The 25,917-nt window shown below is 35.4% G+C and overlaps 1 protein-coding gene across 2 annotated transcripts in view; it reads left to right on the forward strand.

Annotated features, from left to right (window-relative positions):
* Positions 1-25,917, forward strand: part of robo1 (roundabout 1) — a 289,875-nt gene that overhangs the window by 129,871 nt on the left and 134,087 nt on the right. For both annotated transcript variants that reach the window (XM_065360488.1, XM_065360489.1), the window contains exon 2: positions 13,917-14,225. In XM_065360488.1, coding sequence (XP_065216560.1) covers positions 13,917-14,225 — 309 coding nt within the window. The remainder of the gene's footprint in view (positions 1-13,916; positions 14,226-25,917) is intronic.

Consider the following 25,917-nt stretch of genomic DNA (forward strand, 5'->3'; position numbering starts at 1 on the left):
GGGGGTGTCAAAGTTTTCAGTGAACCTGAAATATCATCCATTTCAGCAGTGGATTGCTCGATAACCGCGATACCTACAAAAATGGAACTTTTCCCCATAGTTAGAGGTTTTGAAAGGCTTTTTGGTGATATCATAAAAATCAGTGTTGCCACTTTTTTTCGTACAAAAAATTAGCTCAAAAAGTTTCAAAACGTAATTTTCATATCGTTCCGACCCTCAAAAATTCTGAAAAAAATATATTATGGACAACTGTTCATGCTGAACAACATACTAAAAAATTGGGATGGTAACTTGTAACAAAGTCGATTTAAAAAAATTTAAACTTTGCAAAAAAATGTGATTTTTTTATTTAAAACATGAAAAAAAGTTTTGATTGGTAAAGTTGACCCATTTGACCCCTATTTTCACGTATCTGTTGAAAAAGTTGAAAAACCCCTTTCACTCAATAAAATGAACTCATCACAAAAAAAATCAAAATTTGAAAAAATTCAATTTTCAATTTCAAACATCAAAAAAGCTTAAATTTATTCAGTTGTCTTATTTTGACCACTTTCTGACGTATTTCATGAAAAAGTTGATAAAAATCTCACTCACAGCAAAAAAAATAAAATTTGCTTTTTTTTGAATTTTTTTGAATTTTGATTTTTTTGTGATGAGTTAATTTCACCGAGTGAAGGGGTTTTTTCAACTTTCTCAACAGATACGTAAAAATAGGGATCAAATGGGTCAACTTTACCAATCAAAACTTTTTTTCATGTTTTAAATAAAAAAATCGCATTTTTTCGCAAAATTTAAATTTTTTTAAATCGACTTTGTTACAAGTTACCATCCCAATTTTTCAATATGTTGTTCAGCATGAACAGTTGTCCATAATATATTTTTTTCATAATTTTTGAGGGTCGGAACGATATGAAAATTACGTTTTGAAACTTTTTCAGCTAATTTTTTGTACGAAAAAAAGTGGCAACTCTGATTTTTATGATATCACCAAAAAACCTTTCAAAACCTCTAACTATGGGAAAAAGTTCCATTTTTGTAGGTATCGCGGTTATCGAGCAATCCACTGCTGAAATGGATGATATTTCAGGTTCACTGAAAACTTTGACACCCCCTGGCTGCCATTAAAAATGAGCTAGAGGGCTGCGATTTGCGCCATTGGTCATCCCTTCGGAAGGTCTTTCCACAGGAAAAATTTCAAAAAAATCGCCGAACCCACCTACCACTTCTTGGTCCAATTGACGTGGAATGACCCTCTAATTAAATTTTAAAGAAGAAAATGAAGACAAGTACGATCGAGTTTTCCAAGACCGAGGAATGAGGATACTATGAGTATTCTCAAATTAGAACAGAAATTCTGGTTCGCTTTTTTATGGACCGACTAAAAAAAAAAAAATGCTCTTTTGTGAAATGTCTATTTAATATTTTTTTAATACAGAAAGAACTGCAGGAGCCAGAAATTTCACTGAAATCTGATGAAGCTCGTTGCTGACATATCTAGACTAGCAGCTCTTTTAATTTAAGACTTTTTTTTGTTGATTACAAGACCTTATCCCTCAAATCGTAAAGAAAATTTCGAAAATTCTGCCCCCCTCCCCCCATTATCTAAGAGTAAGCACTTTCCTGAAATAAATGAGTATCAGATGAAAATAAATGTTGTTTTTGAAATTTAGTCTGCTCTTCAGAGTTCACGGTTTATCCTCTCCCACCACAAAAAATTGAACATGAAAAATAACCCAGAGCCAAATTTTTTTTCCAAGTGCAGAATTACTGGACTTGAAATAAAAAAGGAAGAGTTGTGATAAGGCCATTTTTTAGCCCCAGACAGTTATCGACTCGACCACTCTTAAAATCTTGTATTGAAATGTCCCAAATACGAATCCATGGCTCGATAATTTTTCATTTGATTTTTCCTATAACTTTCATTCTGAGATTTTACTCTTGTGTCATTCCATGTCAACTCAACCAAAAAAAGGCGATTTTGAAAGTCACGTCTTTCGATTTCGCTCAATTTTTTTTACAATATCTACCCACCCAGTAAGTAAGAAAGCCGCAATCAGTTTGGTCCCAGCCCCCTCAGGGGGCGGGTGGGGGGCTTCCATTATTTTCACATTGTCTCGAGAGGTACTCAACTTCAGCAGCCCATTCCTCCAAAACTATGATACTTTGATCTAAACTGATTTCACATTCGAAAGGGCATTGAATTTTGAACTTTTTATGTATTTTGAAATTTTCAAAAGTTGAAAGTTGAACTTTCAATTTGAAAGTTCAAATTTCAAAATAGCGCTGTAAGTGGGAGCTACCATTTAAAATTTTGAAAAAATTTCCATAAATGTACATTTTGATACTTTTTCGAAATATTTAGGTTTCGAGATGGAACTCTAGACGGAGAGGGAGCACGCCCACCCCCAATTTTGGGTGAAACTTTCAAAAGAAAATCTGGGGCATGTGATGTATCGAATTTGATGTTTTTGGTGACGCTGAACACGAATATGACGTCAGATTTTTGATAGGACTCCATCCACGGCGTAAGAAGCTTTTTAGCGGGGTTCAAAGGGGTAGGTCCAAAATGGTGGTTCCAAAATTTTCCAAAAATTACCCCCCCCCATTTCTGCCCCTGAGGGTCGAAAATAGAAAAATCACCTCGCATAACGTTTATCGGGTTCAAACAAATAATTTACAATTAAAAAGTTTTTGAAATCAATACTCAGTGGTTCCTAAAATTCTTTTTATATTCACAACTTTGGGAACCCCTGAAGCCCTAAAAAATGGTGATTTTGGGTCAACTAATCACGGATTCGTATTTGGGACATTTATTACAACATTTTAAGAGTGGTCGAGTCGATAACTGTCTTGGGCCAAAAAAATGGCCTTTTCGCAACTCCTCCTTCAATTGAATTTTTCCTCAAAAAAGTTTCAAATTATTTTATAGTTTTTGCCAATAACGTTTCGATGACTTTATAGGCATGCATATTTTCTGATTATTTTTGCGGTACTTGACTGTTGCAAAATTTTATAAAATTTTGAGTTTCATCTCGTCATTTTTTTCGAATTTATGAAACAATGTTTGTAGTCAATGTTTTTAATTTTCTTTCAATTTTTTGTCATTCAGGAATGATTTTTGTATCCATTTTTCAAGTTTATATCCATTTTGCATCATTTTGAACAATTTTTGCATCAATTTCTCATTTTTCCTTTTGCAATTTTAGGCATTTTTGTGAATTTTTTGTTGATTTTTACAAAATTTTGCAAAATTTTCACGTTATATTCAACATTTCTTTTTATCATGAATTTTTCGTTTTTTTAAACTTTTTTTTAGCAATTTTTTTCAAAATTTGTGATGTTTTCTGTTGTAAAATTAGACGGTTTTTGACTGTATTTATTTCATTTTGATTGTTAATTCATCAATTTTTTAATTTTTTTTTTCAATTTTTCATTCAGAATGTTTGAAATATTTGTTCAAGTTTTTCACAATTTTTAAAACCATCGTATAATAATATTAAAGTATTTTAACAACACTCGGACCTAGTAAAACAGCTAGAGACGGAAACTTAAGCACCCCCTCCCCCATTTTGTCTCAAATTTTGAGTAAACTGATTTGTTTTAAGTGATGAAAATTCGATTTTATTTAGGAAATTTCCTAATGTGAAGACCTTCTTTTCGATTGACCAGTTCGTGTATAATTTTCGACTTTTCCATCCCCTATACTCTTCCCAGTTCCCTGACATCATTCGAAGAATTTCATCTTCCAATATGGAGCCTAAAAAATGACGAATCTCGAAGAAGGAGGGCAGTCTTTCGGCCAATAAAATCCTTTAAAAACACCCCGAAGCTTTCTCTCTCCAAGACGGAAAATACGTAGACGTACTACATATTCCGATGAATTATAAACAGTGAAACATTAATCGCTTCATTCGTGGAGATGCTCGCTTATACGAGTAGTTTGAAATCACATCTGATATCCGCACCATCGTCGTCGAATAAATAATCGTATTTCGTGGAATTCAGCAATAAAGACAATTTTCAAGCAAAATTCACCCAACCTCCGCATTCTCACGATATATATCACATCAGCTTCGTTAATTTTAAGACGAAGACGTTATCACGAGAATAGAATCAAACATAGCGTCATGATGACTACTCGTATCTCGTACGACGATGCGAGATGTAGCTGTGGAGACGAAACGTAGTGAGTTTAGCTCTCTGGTGTTGTGTTATCTATAGCATTTATTTTCGCTGCAGATTTTTCAAAACCGTTTAGAGGGATCGCGGTTCGCGATACCGATACCAGCAGAGGAAAATGAGTCACGGAGTAAGAAAGAGCTCGAGTAATGGGCGTGAAACGGTGGCGTCTCATTTCTTTTATGCTCGTATTCTTGTGGCCTGTGCCCCCTCAACCCCCTGCGGCCGACGCACATACATAGGTATATTTTGCTGTGCGTACATAAACGTATGTATGAGATGCTTGGTATTTGTATATGTATGTACAAGTACAGTCACATTCGTATATACGCGACACGAAAAATCCTACGCGTAATCGTACTGCAGATACGAGTGGTTTACGCCAGACCGAAATAATAATTGCAAATATCGGTTTTCATTATTTGCATATCAGCGATCCGATTTCCATAGGCGATTTATCGATGGTGAACTACCTTTTTGCCTTCTAGAGGAGTAGGAAGGTTTAAAAAAGAACACGTATATGCAAATGATATCGCTGCTAGTGTCGCTTTTTTTCACAAATCGTGTCAAAAATGGTCTCATTTAAATATACATCTTCAAAAGAAGAGAGAGTAGGTAGACAGTGATCGAGCCTTGTAGTACACAGCGCAGGATACGCGTACATATATTTTACGATCCGGTTCGAGAGTTACGTAGTATTTCATATTACAACATGTAAGAATATATAACAAACGTATTAGTATTAGAAGAAGTACATACCTAAAGCGTTGTCTTTGGAAGAATCTTAATACTGTAGGCTTAGGTTGTGGTTTGTGGTTTATTAATCTGATAGGAGAGTATTTAGGTGGTAGGCTGGCTATAATGGTTGTGCAGAGTCGTCTACTTGGTTGAGAGGTAGTTCAGTTTTTTTGTTGAAAAACGTGGTTTCTGAAGGAGGGGTGGGGGGATATTCTCAATCAAAATTTGAGTTGACAACCCAATACAAGTATAGAAAAACTACGTGAAATTTTTGCGATAGGTAAATTGATTAATCATCGTGTTGGAATTATGTGATCGAATATTGGAAAATTTGATTAAAATTGCTCAATACCAGGGCTCATATTTTGTTACTTGAAAAGTAATCAAGTTACTAAAAAGTATCCCCTTTTCGACAAACATTACGAGAAAGTATAATTTTTTGCCAATAATTCCGAAGAAATTGTCGAAGTCTTGCTTCTTGCCAAAAATTGTCAAAATTTCTCGATGTCTGGAAAAATTGACAGAAATTGTCCCTTTTCCAGCAAAATTGCTAAGAATTGTTTTTTGTAAAAAATTCCAAAAAGCCGTACTTCTTTCTCAAAATTTTCCAAAATTTTTGCTTTTTGAGAAAAATTAGTAAAAACTTTCAATTTTTGGCAAATTATTAAAAAATTTTACGTTTTTCAAAAATTCCAAAAATTTTCATTTTTTTGAAAAAGTTTTCTTCAAATTTATAGCTTTTTTGCAGAAATTTTTCAAAAAAAAGCCTTTCTTTTTGCTACAATTGTTTGAATCTTGCAATTTGTCAAAAATACTCGATTTTTCAAATAAATGACAGCTCTTTAGAGAAATGACTAAAAGATATTGTCTTTTTGCCAAAAATTCCAAAAGCCTTACTTTATTCTCAAAATTGTCCATAATTATCATTTTTTGCAAAAAAGTAGTGAAAACTTTCAATTTCTAGCAAAGTTATTAAAAAACACTTTTTTCAAAAATTCCAAAAATTTCCCCTTTTTTGAAAAAATGTTCCAAAAGTTTAGCTTTTTTGCAGAAAATTGTCAAAAAAAAAACTTTTTTTTGCGACAATTGTCCAAGTCAGGCAATTTGTCAGAAATACTCGATTTTTCAAATAAATGACAGATTTTTAGAGAAATGACTAAAAGATATTGTCTTTTTATCAAAAATTCCAAAAGTCTTACTTTTTTCTCAAAATTGTAAAAAATTTTCACTTTTTGCAAAACAGTAGCAAAAACTTTCGATTTTAAGCAAATTAAAGTGGTTAATAAATTTCACTATTTTAAAAAAAATTCTAGAAATGTCCACTTTTTTGAAAAAATTTTCTTGTCTTTTTTGCAGGAAATTTCCAAAAAAAAGTCCTTTCTTTTTGCTACAATTGGCGAGGTATTTCGTTTTGTCAAAAATTCTCGGTTTTTCAAATGAACGACAAATTTTTTGGTTTTTATAGAAAAATTACCAAAAGTTATTGTCTTTTTGCGGAAAATTCCACAAAGTTTCTTTCATTTCCAAAAATTGTTTTAAAAGTCTCACTTTTTGACAAAAATTGCGAAACTATATTATTTGTTGCCTCCCAATTGTTCAATTAAAGGTTTTGTTGTTTGTTTAAATTGACATAATGAATTTTTTGCCAATAATTGCCATAAAATTTTGCAATTTGCTAAAAAAAATTGACAAAAATTTGCGTTTTAATAAAATTGCTAAAAAATTTCACCTTTTTTCAAAATTTCCGGTCTCTTGTTTAAAAAAAAAATTGTCCAAAATTCCAGCCTTTTTTTATGGAAATTGTAAAAAAATAGGCTCTATTATTTTTTGGCTTCCTGCTTCCTTACAGAAATTGTCTCTTTTAAGCAAAATTGTTGGAAGTGTTTTTTTTTCATAAATAAATCACCCAAATGTCTATTTTTTTTGCCAGAAATTACTAAAAAAAATTTAATTTTGGCCAATGATTCTCAAAAGGTCCTGCTTTTTGCCAAAAATTGGATTTTTGCCAGAAATAGTAACAACTTTGTTACCAAAAAGTTCACTTTTTCGCCAAAAACTTGCAAAATTAGTCTGAATTTTTAAAATTTAAAACTGTTTTTTTTTGGTCATTTTTTTCTACATTAAATTTTTTTTCATGATCTGTCGCTTTTAGTTACAAGCTTTTTTGGTTATTAAAGTTACTTTTTTTTAGAAAAAAATAGGCACGAGATTTAGTAAGATTATACAAAAATTGTTCAATATGTACATTATTCTAGAAATCGAACTTCGGTGGAAAAACGGTACAAAAATATTGAAAAACTTCCTCAACATGGTTGAAAAATTCGCATAAAAATTGCCAAAAAATTGACGAATCATTCAAGAAATTGTTAAAAGTGACGAAAACATTATTAGAACATAATTGAAATATCATAAGAAATTCAAAAATTGTGAAATACTCAGGAAATAATTCTATTCTGAAAAAATTGAAAAAAAATGTTGAGTTGAAAAAAAAATTGATGAGATACAATCAAAATGGTAATAATGTGATTAAAAATGGTAATTTTGAAAAAAAAGCTCAAATCTGTAATAAAATTTGATAGTGGGTAAAGTTCGTAAAATTTGGCAAAAATCAACAGAAAAAATTCACAAAATTAGCAATCAGGTAAAATAGCAAAAAAATCGATACAAATTTTTATTTCGAGTGACAAATACATATGAAATTTTTACAATCTCTAAACCCCTTTTTTCCCTCCAACGGGTCATTGAACGCGAACCTTTCGGTTCATCTTTTTAATTATGGTTGATTAGACGCGCAAACGATGCCGATATCGATATCTCGTATCGCACAGATTTGAAAATGAATCAAAACCGCGTATCTTTTCTCTTTTCAAACAGACTCTGACTCGCGCCAACAAGACGGTTCATCAGCCCGGGGTAAAGGACACCAGGTGTAATAAGAGACTTCTGTTTCTGTCTAATTTGAGAACGTGATACTTTGACCCTCCGCGTACACCAAGATTATAAATTATGATTATACGTACTCCAGCATCGTTACATAGTACTATAATGTGATCAATCATCGCGCATTCGATTCACAAACAAGGTCGGCGACCCTCATTTAAGTGCTGGTTTTGTCTTTAGATCCGCGTTACTTATAAAATTAGTGATGAACGAGCTTCTTAAGTTTTCCAGAACAAAGCTTGTTTTATTTAAATGGATAGCCATAAGGTCTTCGGTGCTACAAAGTTTATGAATCGAGTTAGATACCGCACTCTACGATCATATTTGAATTCGGTGTTCGGAAATTGGAAAGCATTTTTCATCGTTGGAAGAAAATAAAAAAAGAAAGTGCACTAGGTGTTGCAGAATATCTGGAGGTGATATTAACGAATGTTAGTGATTCATTTTTTCCTCTTTCTTTCTTCGCTTCTATATGCGCGATTTAGTTGCATACTTATAAATGGAGTATCGAGAAGGAGTCGAACCCTTTTAAGGATTTATTTTATAGTCGAAGAAAAAATTATCTTCCAGTCGTGTCACAAAAAAGCTCTCTAAAACCAGAAAAACTTCGTACCTTTAAACATGAATTAACTTTTTCAACGAGAATTCTCGTATACTTGGGATAGAGTACTACGTACCTACTATAAGAATAAGATGAGAAAAAACTGCATACTACGTATACGTGTATAACTTTTTAATATAAGCTTGGAGTTTGCTAACCATTGCTGTGTACTATAACTGTTGGAATTTATCGCTGATTTACGTAAATTGAAAAGAAAAAAGGAAGCAGAGAAAAAAACACATTACTAGCATCCCTATATAATACAAACACAGCAGATAGGTACATTACATAAGACGTTGCATATTGTACACCCGAGCAAAATTGCAACACTCCGGTACCATTTATCGTCGCCCTCTATTCCCTTTAGCTTACGTTGCGATACGGTTAGGTGTACTAAGGTTGGAAAAATCGAGTCCATAATGGGCCCCTATATTAGCTCCTTATTTCCTTTGGTCGTAAGTTCGCCATCGCGCCTCGGATAATGCGTCTATAAAACACTTCTTCTTATTAGTATTCGCGATCACGCTTCTTCCTCGTGTTCATGGGTGGTCGAACGTTATACTATATTAGTGAATTTAAAGAAACAAAAATACACTTCGATGTTACGTTGGTTGGTTCTTCTAGCTATGTACGCTACGTATTACCAAAAATCAACTTATTCGTCGCTTTATCATCGTATATAATATGTACTTGCTCGATGGAGATGTAAAAAATATAACATAAGTTGTAAAAGTTATACGACAACGATGGATGCGAAGATACGAGTATGATGTATACAGGGTGGACCATGTGTTAGGTTTGATAAAGAAAAAATCAAATTGTGTGGAATTGAGATTTCAAATTTCTGCTCGAAATCGCTCAGAAATTAATCTTTTTTGAGAAAAATTATTATAGGTACTCTACGACTAAAAAATTGATGGTTTACAATTTTGTTGCTCTTCATTTTTTTTCTGGCTCCCTATTTTTCCTCAAAATTTGATTTCTATGATGAAAAATTTAGTGTTCTTTTTCATGTTTTTTCATTTTTAAAAAAATTGATTTTTAGAAAATAATAAAATGAAGATTAGCAGGATCACAGAACGTCAAATTTTTCATCAGTATAAAGAGCAATTTTTTTCCTTGGAGATTTTTATTTTGTTGAGATATTCTGAGCAAAAGTTGAAAGTAAACTTGAAATGATTTTTTTTTTCAATTTATTCATCATACAATTTCGATTTTTGAGAAAAACTGAAAACCCTGCAAACAAAGTCAAGAGAAACCAAGTTTATAAAAGGCTTTAATTTCTAAGTTTTTTTTTTTTTTTTTTTTTGAGATTTTTTTGAGCAATATTGTTGGGAAGTAGTACTTACCTGAAAAATTGTTTCAACATGAAAAATCAATTAATGAAAATAACGGTGGGAGGGGGAAGATGAACAAAACTGTAGAGCATAAACTTTCTCATCCTTAGATTGGCTTGATTGTCAAAATTGCTAATAATTCCTTCTTTCTTCCGTTAAAATCGCAGAAAAAAAAAGTTCTGATTTTATGCCAAAATAGCCATTTTATGATTAATTTTGTTTGCAAAATTGTCAAAAAAATTCTGCTTTTTTGACAAGATTATAAATTAATCCTGTTCTGTTTTTGCCAAAACCGTCAAAAAGTCTAACCTTTGTAGCTAAAGTTGAGTACTAAATTGTGTCCAAAATTATCAATGAATTCAGCTGGTTTTTACTGCCAGAAAATTGAACGTTTGTTGCCAAAATTGCCGAAAAGTCTAATTTGTGATGCCAAAATTGCCATTATCCATTAATGTACCTTTCTATCAAAAATGTCAAAAAGTCTTGAAGAGCTGCCAGAAATTGCTGTTTTTTGCCAAAATTGCCATAAAATCCGGTTTTTTTTCCAAATCTTCCAAAAAATCTGGCCTTTGTTGCCAAAATTGCCATCAAAAGTTGGGTTCTGTTCAAAATTGCTGAAATTATTTTTTTGTCAAAATTGCTATGAAGTCCTGCTTTTATTTTTTATCAGATTGTGATAAAATCCAGTTTTATATTCACCAGAACTATCAAAAATTCTGGCTTTCGTTGCCAGAATTACCATAAAGTCCTTTTTGTTTGCCAAAATCCCCATTAAGCTTCGGTTTTCTGCCAAAACTGTCAAAAAGTATGGCATATTTAATGTCAAAGTTGCCATCAAATCTCAGGTTTCATCTCAAATTGCGAAAAAGTTTTTCTTTTTTTGTCAGAATTGTCTAAAAATCTTGCTATTTGCCAAATCTGCCAAAAAGTCTATAACTTCTGTTGCCAAAATTGCCATCAAGTTTTAGGTTTCATTCAAAATCGCCCAGAAGGATCTTTTGTCAAAATTGTCAAAAAGAACTGCTTTTTCCAAAAAACAGGACTGTCAAAAATTCTTGTGTTTTTTTTTACCGAAATTGTCATAAATTCATGTTTTATTTTTGCCAAAATTCCTCAAAAGTGAGCACGACTTTTGTCGCCAAAATTGCCAAAAAGTCTTGCTTTTGGGCTGAAAGTGTCATAAAGTCATAGTTTTTGCTAAAATTCCTATCAAGCTTCGATTTTTTAACAAAACTGACAAAATATTTTGATGTTTTTTCCAAATTTATCAAAAAATTCTGATTTTGTTCCAAATAAAAGTGCTATTCGAGTTCTATGTAGGTATTTTTTGCCAAAATATCATGACCTTGAGATTTTTTTTCACCTGAAAAGGTCTTGGGCTAAAAACCCTGCTCTTTCATGTTCAATATGATTGTTCAACTCTCAAATCAGTTTTTTGTGCCAACATTCAATAAATTTGAATTCGCCAAAACTTAAATCAAGGAAAAAATCACAGACAGGTTCTACAAAAAAAATATAAAAAATATGAAAATAAATATTGTTAAACATTGAGTTTCTTATCTATACAGAAACGATCAGCTATTCCATTTTTTCAGAACACTTTCAAAACTTTCGAAGAATTTTCTGCGAAAGTTGGAGAGTTCAATTTAGTTGATAAAACTTTCCATCCTTATATTCCTGTACATTTTTTTCTAGGAGGCTGTATTTTTGAGGTATTTCGAGCAAAATTGAAAAAATTGTATTCAACTCAATATTTTATGTAAAATTTTCAAATTTTTAATCCAAAATAAATTTTATAGAAAAACTTGGGAGTCTTGTGGGAAAAATGAGAAAAAAAAACAAACTGTAGAGCCCCAAATTTCCGTTTGGGAAACTTCGCTTTTTGAGGTAGGTAGTTAGGTACCTATTTTCAGCAAAAATTGAAAATCAGATGAGTTGAATTCCGGTGGAACATTATAATTGATTTTTGAATTGATAGAGCTGTTAGTGCCAGAAATGTAACAGAGTTTGAGGGAGTGTGGAGGGGGGGGGGATAAAAACTGAGTTCACATTCTTGGAATTTTAAATGTAAGTCACCTTTGCCTACCTGGAAATTGGACACCTAAAATTTGTAAACCTCCAAAGACCCCCCCCCCTTTCTCTCCTTCTTTCGCCACTGTGTGGATATTTCTCTTTTCATTATCTTTTTGAATTCCCAATATTTTCTTTGTGTTTTATTTTTTTTCTGCATATTTTTGTTGTGTATCAGAATTCAGAATATTTGAAAATTTGGACTTTTCTCTATTTTTTTTCTTTCTCGTAACTTGGGGAATAAGCAATTTTTCCAATTTTTGACAAGAACTTAGGCTATTTAAAAAGGGCTGAAATTAGATATAAAACGTTGTCATTACTTTTTGATTTCTTTCAACTTGCTTGAAAAAAAGAAATGCAGAGGTTTATAAAATCGCATATAATTACAAGTAAGTACCTAAATGAAATAATTTGAAAGATAACGACATATTTCATACAAATTTATCACTACTTTTTTTCAACGTACCTACTTATTCAGGGAAAATGGCAAAAAGTGGGGAAAAATCAAAAATTTGTTGTCTCAACATGACGTGCTAATTTTTCTATACTCAACTCAGTAAATTAATAGAACGTGAAACCGACAATTTTCATGCTTGTATTAATTAGCAGTCTGAGAAAACATTATCAAAATATTTCTTTTAAAAAAAAAAAACATTTCCAAAGATGATTCAGCCAATACATAAAAAGGTTTGCCAAAAATTCATATTTCTCAGAACGAGACAAGTTTTGAAAAACAAACACTAATTCACACGGGCCACCCTGTATAATATTTTCATTTACGACTCGTCGTCGTATACGTTCGCTCGCTGACAACTTAGTTGTTGTACGCTCGCGACGAGTTGACGAAAAGTGGCCAGAACACAGGGCGAGAAAGTTTCACAAAGTTTAAATAATAGTTCAACGAGGCATAAAAAATATGGTATCCGGGTACGATAAAGAATAAGTATTAAAAAAAAAAAAACGAAGAAGAAGAAAAAATTCATAACTCTTGGAAATGAAGACGAGCTGTTGAAGAAATAAATGTACTATAGAGAGCGATATTGTAGAAAGAACGCACAGTGAGAGAAATAAAGAAAGAATGACGGAAGGCGGAAGGGCAGAGCACAGACAACGTTTAACATTTAAGATTTATCGAAATCCGCCTCGCAACATTTAATAATCTTAAATGAAGTTTGGCGCATTGAAAAGTTAAGGCTTATTCATAACGTGTTGGTACTGTTGGTGTTTTTGAGAGGGTAAAGTTTACGTTACGGTAGCACCAGCAGTATAGCTTTGTAGTCGCGGGGGCGAGGCATAGGGCAAAGAGTTTGAATAAATTTATTCGGTTAGTTTTAAAATTGGGTAAATTTTTGCGGCTGCAGAATCGCATAATGTTACATATAAAATGAAACTTTTAGTCGACAAAATTGCTCATTAAAGAAGGTAGGACAACTGGTAGCGCGAAATGAAAAAGAGAATTATGATACCCTAATCTCTGCCATTAGTGAAAATGAAACTTTCAAGATAACAAAAGGCACGCTCGGCTGAAAAATACTATAAAGTCGGTTCGCAACGAGTTTGTAAAAAGTGAACCCTAAACTCCGGAAGCGTTTAACATGCGTAACAGACATCGCATCGCAGCCCAACTCTTCTACGTATGGTATGGTCGGATATATACAATAACTTTTCCTATATAACCGTTTCGTTTTTCCGAAAATTTTTACTCGTGTCCACATACTGTGTGGCGGTGGTACGTGCTGATGTGGCATACCATGTTGTTGGATGTTGGTGCAAACTGCAAACCGTCGAACTGTTGTTTGTAATGGCTATTCGCGAAATTACTTTTTAAAAACTTCAACTTTTTTTTCTCGTTTAACTATACCCTCCTCCCTCTCTTTTGCCTTCCTGCTACAACATCCATCTATCCATATGTATCTCACACACGCTGGAGTAAAAACTTGGAAGTAATTAGTTGTGGAAAAACTCGATAGAGATATATTAGTTTTGTAGATGAGTTTCTATGGTAGATACACCTAATTTAAAATCGATTATCGTTTTTTTGTTTTCCACAGGGCAATTCAGATCGCCGAGAATTATCGAACACCCTACCGACATGATAGTACCGCGCAAAGAGCCTGTGACTTTGAATTGCAAAGCCGAAGGCAAACCGGAACCAGTTATACAATGGTTTAAGGATGGCGAACCTGTGATCACGTCGCCGGAAGATCAGAAATCCAAGAAAGTCTTATTGTCGACTGGGTCTCTGTTTTTTCTAGAGGTGATGCATAATAAAAAGGAGCAAGATGACGGCGTGTATTGGTGCGTGGCGAAAAATCAAGCCGGATCGGTTACTAGTCGAAATGCTACGTTGCAAGTTGCAGGTGAGTTGTTGTTTTTTTTTTTGGTGATTTATATGTATATTGGTAGGTAATTGCAGGTGGTGTTGGTGGTGCGGTGGAGTTGATTTTAATGATAGGAGGAGGAGTGCTTTGGGGTACGTATGTGGAGCATAGCGAGTGTTTGGGTAGCCCTGAACCTGTATATGGGAATATCGATTCCAAGTTTTAGGTTGGCCTTAGGTATTGGATTATTTGATGATTGGATGTTGATAGTGTTTTGATTGTAGCCGAGATGGAGTCCCTGACAGGTCAGTAAAACTTGCTTTTGTTTTTTTTTTTTTTTTTTGGTCAAAATTACCAATTTTGATACTAGTCTAGTTTCTTCCCAAAAATTGTTGCTTTTTCGCCAAAAGTTCAAAAAAATCTTGATTTCCAAAAATTATCCAAAAGCCGAAATGTCTCGCTTGTTTACCTAACAATTGGAAAAATGTCTCCCTTTTTCGACAAAAATTGCTAAGAAAATACATCAAATAGGTTGTAGGCGATCGCGTACATTTCAACTTGTAAACATTTCGTTTTGTAAAGTAATACCGTACGGAGATCACCTACACTTCGACTATATCTAATAGTAATACCGTAGGGAGAAAACAAGCCGGCGAATCGCGCCTTTTTTTAACTCTTTTTTTATCGATCTCTGATTGGCTGAATCGTCACTTTTATAAAACAGCGTTATGAGACGATCGCGACGGCTTGCTTTCTCCCTATTGGTCAATAAATATAAGCATTTTTAAATAAATATAAGCTGTATCCAGCTTAGCTCTCAGTTCTTGTAAGCAGTTCAAAACGAATAATATTTTTTTTCTAAAACAGTCGTTTTACTTGCTCCGTTCTCTCGCGCTCTTTTCTCTCTCTCTTGCCTATTAGGGTACATTAGCTCGTGGTTCTCATCACGCGGCGTGCACGGGGTTTTCATTCCGGGCATAGCTTTTTAAGGTATTAGGGTCTATTGGCTCGTGGTTAGTATCACGCGGCACGCACGGGGTTCTCATTCCGGGCGTAAAACAATAGGTTTCAGGTATTCGATCGGGGTATTTTAATCCGGACTCGCTCCTGGATTTTTCGGGACATTGGTCACTCAGGTTTTTTACGTGAAAATCAAAAACGGACGAACCAGGACGTTACGAGTTGCGGCCTTATCGATCAACACCGCGATTCGTTTGTAGGAGAGTACCGATCCCTACAAAGTTGGTGCCGAAACCCGGGACTAAAAAATCGAAAAAATCGCGAAAACCAAAAATGACTCCATCCACAACTGCGACCCTCTCTACACCATCCACCCTTCCACCTGTCACCATCATGTCAACTGCAGCTTCCGCATCGAGCACAAACACCTCAGCAAGCGGCCTGCCTCCGTTATTTTCTACAATGCCGTTCAACCGAGTAACATTGTCAGATTTTTTACATTCAAACCCTTCACTGTGGTTCACATTGGCCGAGCGACAATTTCGCACACATAAAATTACCGACCCAGATGAAATTTTGGGAATTCTCTGCACAAAATTACCACCGGATGTTTTGGCCCGAGCGAGTGACATTTTACAATCGAGCGACAGTGCAGACAATACTTTGGCAAAATTGAAAGCTCGCATCATATCGCTGTACAACGTGTCCGATGAGGAGAAATTAGATGAGCTTCTAAAAAATGTTTCGTTGGGAACCAAAAAACCTTCAGTTCTGCTAACCGAAATGCGTTTGCTCGCAGGACAATGCCCTAATGAAGATTTATTGAAAAGACTATGGCTACGCAGATTACCACCTCGTATGCAAGAACATCTCTCCATTCACAAGGTACCATTGGACAGTCTAGCAGTTATGGCCGACTCATTACATGCAGTTATGCTGCCTAGTATTGGTTCGATAGCTAGCCTCACGCCACAACCCGAACCTTCTCTGCAACCAAACCCTCCACCTCAACTCACTTCATTCGAACAAATGCTCAGCAAGAAAATTGAAGAATTGACTGCGCAAATTGCTGCTCTCACCGCGCACACTGCTCAAATCTCTGCTGTGACCATCCAAAATCAACGCCAGGCAAGGGGACGAGACTGAGACCGTGATCGTTCTGAGGATAGACACCGAAATTGAAGTAGATCTCGTTCTCGTAATTACACATACTGTTGGTACCACTACAAATTCGGCGCAGATGCAACCAAATGCAACCAGCCATGCAAATTTACTCTGCTGGTTCCACCAACTAATCAGGAAAACTAAGAACTGGGTTCGTGGCTGCGGCACACAAGCCCCTTTTCCCATGTTCTCGCCGCTTACACATCAAAGACAAAAAATCTCAACTTGAATACCTAGTTGACTCTGGCTCCGATTTCTCCGTTCTGCCACCTCGTCTCTCTCGATTTCAATGTAAAAAACAACTCAAACCAATTTTCTCCTTGTTCGGCGCTGACAGTGGAAAAATAAAAGTTTATGGCTACGAAATTCTCGATGTTGACCTCGGTTTTGGAAAACCCACTGAGTGGAAATTCATTATTGCTGACGTCGATCGTCCAATCATTGGAGCTGATTTTTTGTATGAACATGACTTGATGACTGATCTCCGCCGCCGCCGTTTGGTGAAAGGAAATAACTGGTATGTTCCTGGCACCATTAAAACTGCGAAAACACCATCTGTCCATATGCTCAATTCATCTGACAAATTTTCTGAGCTACTGAAAACATTTCCCGAATTAGTCAGGCCAGCGCCATTTCAAGAAAAACCGAAGCATGACGTTGTGCACCATATCGAAACTTCTGGTCCTCCTGTATTTTCAAAACCGAGACGCCTGCGACCAGATATGTACAAACGAGCCAAAATTGAATTCAACGATATGTTACACCTGGGCATTGTAAGGCGTTCAAAATCACCATGGGCATCACCTCTACTTTTACGCCCCAAAGCAAACAATGAAATCCGACCCTGTGGTGATTACCGACTCCTCAACCAGAAAACTACTCCAGATCGATACCCTTTACAACATATCAACGACGTGCATACCAGGGTGAGAGGTGCAACTATCTTTTCTGTCATCGATTTGGTCAAAGCTTTCTTTCACATTCCGGTTAATCCTACCGACATAGCGAAAACCGCAGTGACTACGCCATTTGGGCTGTTCGAATATCTGCGCATGCCGTTCGGGCTGAAAAATGCACCGCAAACCTATCAGAGGTTTATGGACACAATTTTCCGGGATTTCGACTTTGTAATATGCTACTTAGACGATATACTTATCTTTTCAAAATCTGAGGAAGAACACCTCGGACACCTCCGATTAGTCTTTCAACGCCTATGTGATTACGGGTTAACTATCAACCCTGCCAAATGCCAACTAGGAAAACCCGAAGTTACTTTCCTGGGACGAAAAATTTCTCCTGATGGCATCACACCTAAGCAGGATAACATCGATCGCATTATCAACATCCCAGAACCAAAAACTGTCCATCAACTCCAGAGAGCAATTGGCTCATTCTCATTTTACCGCAACCATTTACCAAAGATTGCAACTCTGCTGGCTCCATTGAACGACATGATTAAAGGGCATCCCAAACGACGAGACAAAACGCCAGTTACATGGACAGATTCCACCAGAGCCAACTTTGCTGAATGCAAACAATTGCTAGCCAACGCCATTCGCCTTGCCATTCCAGATTTCACCCTTCCTTTCACTCTAACAACGGATGCATCAGACACTGGAATTGGAGCGGTGTTAGAACAAATTCCACCTGATGGCGTTGCTGAACCGTTAGGGTTTTTCTCTGCCAAACTCGATGAACGCCAAAAACGCTACCCAACTTATGACAGAGAATTACTCGGCATCTACGAAGGACTCCAACATTTCCGACATCTCGTTGAGGGTCATCCAAATTTCACTGTATATACCGACCATCAACCATTAATTTATGGATTTACCAAACAACCAATCAGTAACAAGCGATATAACGCACGTCGAGCCGCACACTTAGATGAGATAGCCCAAATTACAACCAACATTCAGCACATCTCTGGAAAAAGCAATATCGTTGCAGATATGCTTAGCCGCATTCATGTCCTAAATGCTCCCATCACAGAGTTGGATCTTGCCCTTGCCCAAGGGAACTGCTCAGAATTATATCAGTGGAAAAACGGCTCACAAGAAGCACCATTTCCACTCACCGGATACCTACTTCCCAACACTGGAAATCTGACAATTTGGTGTTTCATGGGAAATGATAATAAACCTCGACCTTACGTACCTAAAGAAGTGCGATTTGATGTATTCAAACAATTACACAGCCTTTCACACCCAGGTCCAAATGCTACTTTACGTTTAATTAAAAAGCGATACATTTGGCCAGGGATGAGAAAAGAAATACGAAATTGGGCAAAATGCTGTGATGCCTGCCAACGTACAAAAACTACTCGACATACTCACTCGGAGATACAGCCATTCCCACCTTCTGAGAAATTTGAAAAAATTCATGTCGACATTGTAGGACACTTCGCTGAAAGCAATGGTTTCAGATACGCACTTACAATGATCGACAGATTCACCAGGTGGATAGAAATAATTCCAATACCCAACATTTCGGCAGAAACGGTCGCCAAAGCGTTTGTAAGCGAGTGGATATCAAGATATGGAGTCCCTCACACTGTCACAACTGACAGAGGTACTCAATTTACCTCCGAATTGCATTCCAAACTAATTTCACTTCTTGGAGCTAAACATATCACCACTACCGCTTATCACCCACCTGCAAATGGAATTATTGAAAGAGTACATCGTCAGCTCAAACCAGCTCTAATTAGCCATGGTTCGACATGGACTGATGCGCTACCTGTTGTTTTACTCGGTTTACGCACAGTGTGCAGAGATGACTTCCCATTCACTCCAGCTGAAGCAACGTTTGGTCAAAATCTTCGACTTCCTGGAGAATTCATAGAAGAAATCCCCTCTGCCTCCGCACTACCACTTCCAAGATACGTTGAGAAGCTAAAATCTGCTTTTAAAAAATTTCGGCCAGCGCCTTTCCAACATAAAACCTCAAAAACTTTTTTTGTTCATCCGGAGTTGAATACTGCAAAAAAAGTATACCTACGCACAGACCACGTAAAAACACCACTCGAACCTTCTTACACTGGTCCCTACGAGGTTATAAAACGAACGCCAAAGGTCTTTACTCTCGACATTAAAGGAACTGCACGTGCTGTTTCAATTGACCGCGTAAAGCCGGCATTTTACCTGCTAGAAGAACCAACAGGAAAGTCAACCTCGACACACGTACCAGACACAATGGCGATTCCAAATACAGCACTAAAAAATGAACTGTCACACACCAACGAACCACCTACTCCTCCACCCTGCATAAAAACACGCTCTGGACGAGTTATCCATAGGCCAGACTACTACATTGCTACCCTTACAAAGAAAGTACACTGGTCTCTACCATTGCAAACAATACATCGATACACCCTACAATAAATCTCCTCCAAGTTATAATGTTACTTTAGCTTAAGATGTATATTCATATCCAAGCTATTTAGAGTTATTATGGTCAAGAGATACATTTTCCACCTACACCTGCCTACCTACCTACTTGGATTTGGTTGTTTCGTTACCTATCTTGATTCTTTTTGTAGCTCGCTAAAACCATTCTAATTCATACCATATCTTTTAAGCTTGCCTTTCTCACCTCCGTTTCACATGTATACTCCTGTTTACGACGACATCAGTATGAGAACTGTATTTCTATATTTTTTTTTTTTTAAAAAAAAAAAGTAACTTACACACGAGTAAAAAATATCAGTATAATAGTGGATATGAATAACCGCGAACCTCACTCACTCCATCTCAAGCTCGCATCCACCTAAAACCAATTAACAAGCACCAGCTGTGACATACTATTGACATACGTAGGTATGTATTTCATAATTCTCCGGCTCGCAGTACACAGAATGCACGTCTGCCTAAAACTAATGTGTTGCAGGCGCGTGTCTCCGCTTGGTTTCGTTTTTTTTATTTTATTTATTATTTTAAGATACACATACATATATTGCGCTCCGCATCTGTGGAATTAGTTTGTTTAAACACTTATTAGGTAAAATACATCGGCAGACCAGTGCATCAACAGTTATCATTTTTTCTTCCCCTGCTAAATTCATTCTACATTACGATGCATTACTTTCTAACTTTAGTTTGTCAACTCTCATTCACCAGTGAACATTACTCTTTCAGTTCTGTGTTCGGTTATCTTTCGTTTTTTCCTCCTAAAATGCCACAAATGAGTATTAAAGATAAAATTATGGCCAAAATGTTCGAATTATTTGGGTCAATTTCCGATGATGAAATAGTTGAACTCGAGGAGTACATTCGAAACCCAACAACTAACACTAACCGCCCTCCAACACCTGATGTAACCTGGAGCGCGGAGGTCCAGGCACTGTGGGAAAACACTCCCGAACCAACACATTCAACAGCGCAACCCTCAGCAAATGCCTCGCCATCACTGCCAAAATCTCCAATTGCACAGCAAAAATCTACAATTGAGATTCTACCTCAAGGTGAACTGTCATTTTTTTCTCAGTTCTCGCCTACAAATTCCAAACCAAAGAGTAAGAAACGCCGAATCAAAAAACGAGGAAAAGGATCCACAAAAAAACACGCTGCTAAGTATTATGATGGGCTAGTAGTTTTCTGAAAGATTGGTATGCGAACATTTGTTTCTCTTTGTTTCTCTGGTTTGTTCTTCCCCAAAATTATTGATAATTTTATGATTATAATTTGGTGCTATTTTTAGTCGTGTTTCATAATTTTTGTCATTTTTTTCTCTCTTCATTTTTTCTAATCGGCTCCGCCACTATTGGGGGGAGTCTCTGTAGGCGATCGCGTACATTTCAACTCGTAAACATTTCGTTTTGTAAAGTAATACCGTACGGAGATCACCTACACTTCGACTATATCTAATAGTAATACCGTAGGGAGAAAACAAGCCGGCGAATCGCGCCTTTTTTTAACTCTTTTTTTATCGATCTCTGATTGGCTGAATCGTCACTTTTATAAAACAGCGTTATGAGACGATCGCGACGGCTTGCTTTCTCCCTATTGGTCAATAAATATAAGCATTTTTAAATAAATATAAGCTGTATCCAGCTTAGCTCTCAGTTCTTGTAAGCAGTTCAAAACGAATAATATTTTTTTTCTAAAACAGTCGTTTTACTTGCTCCGTTCTCTCGCGCTCTTTTCTCTCTCTCTTGCCTATTAGGGTACATTAGCTCGTGGTTCTCATCACGCGGCGTGCACGGGGTTTTCATTCCGGGCATAGCTTTTTAAGGTATTAGGGTCTATTGGCTCGTGGTTAGTATCACGCGGCACGCACGGGGTTCTCATTCCGGGCGTAAAACAATAGGTTTCAGGTATTCGATCGGGGTATTTTAATCCGGACTCGCTCCTGGATTTTTCGGGACATTGGTCACTCAGGTTTTTTACGTGAAAATCAAAAACGGACGAACCAGGACGTTACGAGTTGCGGCCTTATCGATCAACACCGCGATTCGTTTGTAGGAGAGTACCGATCCCTACAAGGTATTGTAAAAAATCCTCGTTTTTTGCTAAAAATTCCGAAAGTCTCGCCTTTTTATAATCAAAATTAAAATAGTTTCGCTTTTTCCACAAAAACTGTGATAGGTAAGTATCATTTGTTTGCCCATAATTGCCAAAAAGTACTGCTCTTTGCTGTATAATTGTCAAAGGGTTGATTTTGCTAAACATGAACAAAAATTTTCGCTGTCTAGCAAAACTGCAAACCAAAAAAAAAATAAAACGGTGACGAAGCAACCCGATTTTAAAAAGAGGGGGGGGGGGGTCTTGAAAATCCCAACTACAAAATCGCAAATTTTCCAAAAACTTAGCTATAGTTATCTACTACTTTTACAGAAATAAATCCTGCATTTTTTCATGCTTTCTCAACATGAAACTTTGAAGACGTGAAAAAGTTGAAAGATATACAGTAGATGAAAAATGATTGATTTTGAATTTGAAGTGTTTTTTGAAATTCAGAAGTATCAAGAGAACGAGGACAAAAATTGTATGAAAAATTTGTTTTTTGATACTTTTTAACAATTTTTAAACACAATTTACAAATATTAGAATTGTCAGTTAATCACGAAACATTTAAAATTGCCAACTTGCCAGCTTATTGTCACTCAAAATTGCCAACTTTTGCCAACTTCCAAAATGACCAGGACGTAGGACGCCCTTCCCGCCCCTAATCGCTTCGTCCCTGTCAAAAAGTATATAAAAATCTTGTTTTTTACCCCAAAGTTGCAAAAAAAGTTGTTTTTCTGATGACAATTGTGAAAAGTCATATATTTCCCCAAAAATTACCCAAAATCAAAAAGATAAAAAGTCTTGCTCATTTGTTTTTACCAAAAATTGAAAAAAGGTCTAACTTTTTCCACAAAAATTGTCAAAAATTTTCGTTTTTTGCTGAAAAAATTCCAATGTTTCTTTTTTTTTTTTCAAAAATTACACAGAACAGAAGTCTCACTTTTTTACCAACAAATGAAAACAATCGCTTTTTTTGGTAAAAGCCATGAAAATGTATATTTTTTTTGCTATGTTACCAAAGTCTTGCTTTTGACAGCTAAAAAATGATGAAATTTCTCGTTTTCTAGCAATGTTGCAAAGTTTAGCTTTTTTATAAAGAGTTTCCAAAAAGATTTGTTGTTTTTTTTTTGACAAAATACTCGTAGTTGAAAAATGTACGTCACTTTTTTCTCAATAATTCTTAAACAGTATTGCTTTTGCTAAAATTGTCGAAAAATCTAGTTTTTTTCAAAAATTTTGGCTTTTTAGCAAAATAGCTAAAAATTTGTTTTTTTGGCAAAAAAAATCTAAAAAGTCCAAATTTTTTCTAGAAGTCAATTTTTTTCAAAAATTGGCTTTTTTACCAAAAATTAAAAAAAGGTCTCACTTTTTCCACAAAAATTGTCAACAATTTTCGTTTTTTGCTAAAAAAATTCCAATGTTTCTATACGTATTTTTTTCTTTTTTCAAAAACTGCACAGAACAGAAGTCCCTTTTCTTGCCAACAAAATGAAAACATATCGCTTTTTTTGGCAAAAGCCATGAAAATGTAAATTTGTTTTCCTATGCTACCAAAGTTTTGCTTTTGACAGCTAAAAAATAATGAAATTTCTCGTTTTTTAGCAAAGTTGCAAAGTTTAGCTTTTTTAGAAAACGTTTCCAAAAAATTTGTTTTTTTTTTGACAAAATACTCGTAGCTGAAAAATGTAAGTACGTCATTTTTTTCTCAATAATTTTTAAACAGTATTGCTTTTGCTAAAATTGTCGAAAAATCTTGTTTTTTTTAAAATTTTTGCTTTTTAACAAAATAGTTAAAAATTTGTTTTTTTTTGGCAAAAAAATCTAAAAAGTCCAAATTTTTTCTAGAAGTTTATTTTTTTTTTAAATTGGCTTTTTACCAAAATTGCAAAAATTCTCACAGTTTTGCTTTTTTTTATCAAAAAGTTGCAAAATAGTTCAACTTTTTATTTCAATTTGGAATGTTCTGTTTTTTTTGGTGATTTTTTTATGCATTATTTTTTTGCACTGTTTTGATTACTTTTGGTTACTTTATTCAGATTTTTTGAGTCCTGAAATTACATTTTTTTTTTTTTTTTTTTTTTTTTAGAAAAAATTGAGTACGAACCTTGAACATGTTTTACAGGAAAAATGTCCAAAACTGGAATTTTTTTGCTTTTTTTGAATGTTGATCTCTGGTGAACAACCTAAAATCACAATCAAAAATCAAATTTTCATTATCAAATTTGATTGGAGTAGGCCTACGCTATTTTGGTCTCATGCAGCAAAATTTGATTTTTTTGACATTGGTGATTTTTTTTGACCAACTTTTCAGTAGGTAGGTAAGTACGCCACTTCATGTTCAAATTTCTAATGAATTTTGATCGGGAATAGGAGCCCATGTACCCCGCCCACTCCAGAGGCGTTGAAAACTTATTTTAGAAATAAGTGATTTTCACTTTTCAGACCGAGTCTTCGATTGATAAGTCACTTTGTGTTCAAGTTTCTTGTGAATTTTAATCAGGATTTGGAGCCCAAGCAGACCCCTCTTCTCCAGAGGTGATGAGATCCCATTTTAGAAATTAATTTATCTATCAGAGAAAAAGCTCGAAAAAATACTCGAATGTACTCGTAATTCTTTCAGATTTTCTAGAAAAAGCTCAATTTTTGTACTTTATGAATAATGTTGAGCTTTCACCGTAAAAAATTGCTGTCGAGTTTTTTGGATTCTTACTTTCGATTTTTTTTGTTATTTCTTTTTAAGGCTCGCCAAATTCACTGTTGGGTCAACCAGTCTTGAGGTATGATTTTTCAAAATTTGACACTTTTGCAAGAAATTGGAAATTCGTGAAAATAGCAGGGTCTACCACTTCTTGGAATTTCCAAAGTGAAAACAATAGGTACTGATTATTTTACTGGATCATCATCGAAAGGATATCGTAAAAATTGAGATAAATTGGAGAACCTTGGTCTTAATTTTTGATATTCTGACAAGACAGGAAGCAACCTCAAACCCCTCACTTTGTATGTCTCATCATTTGACGAGCTCTGAAAGTGATTTTCTCGTGATTTATGAGCTTCGGAAAAACATTTCGAAAAATTCCCCTCCTTCCACCGGGTCCTGAAAAAAAATTGAAACCACAACTTGATATGTAGTTGAGAAAGATATTCGCATCGAAATAATCCGAAAAATCATTGTCAAAATTATGAATAATTTGAAAACAAATCTCACAAAAAATGGAATTTAGAAACTTTTTTTTCGGTTTATTTCAACTGTAAGAGAGATTGTCTAGTTTTTAGACTCCCTCCCCTCTTGTTTGACTCGTTTTACATCCCCCCTTGCAAACAAAAATGAGGGCAGGGTAAGGTTCTTTCCAACCTCCAGAAAATAGCAAAATTGTCTGAATAGTGAAAAAACATAATTTTCACTCCCTTCCCTCCACCCTTTCATAATAACTTCTGCTTTAGGTTGATGAACTTTCCAGCTCGAGTTGTTCTCTAATACGATTAAAAAGCTGGAAAATCGTCGCGTCGTCGTCGTTAACTTTCGACTCAACGACCTCGCGATTATCTGTAATATAAAGCTCGAGAAACCCCGACACGACTGCGGGATTGCAGGAATTGGGACTGGAACTGGACTGTAAACACCAGTACCGGCCGCACGATCCGATCCATTTGCACCGCAAACACCTGAATTGTTTATCTAAATGGAAATTTGACGCGTATTACGATGGCGGGGCGGTACCTTTTGTTTGTAAATATCGCTAAAAACGAAATTAAATTTATCCTCGTTGTTCGACTGCTGCGGGTGAACGGTGAAGTTTGAAAATGACGGATGATAGGGATTTGGCTGAGCACTGTGCACTGTGCAGAGATATAGCTTTTTGTTTTTATTGTGTCTGCGGTAAAATGACTCGATGTTTCTTGACGTTTGCTACGGAGCTCGGTTTGTTTTACTTGCGCCCATGATGATGAGAAGGTGCTGGCTGCTGGTGATATACTCGTTCGTACCTTCGTACCCGTAGTTAGCGGTTATTTGGATACAGCAAATTTGTGCTTCCGTGATTCGACTTTATAGCTGGCGAAGTTGTTTGTGTACTTTGTCGGAGGCGGCCAAATTAATG

The sequence above is a fragment of the Planococcus citri genome, chromosome 4 (assembly GCF_950023065.1).
Source record: "Planococcus citri chromosome 4, ihPlaCitr1.1, whole genome shotgun sequence".
Lineage (NCBI taxonomy): Eukaryota > Metazoa > Arthropoda > Insecta > Hemiptera > Pseudococcidae > Planococcus > Planococcus citri.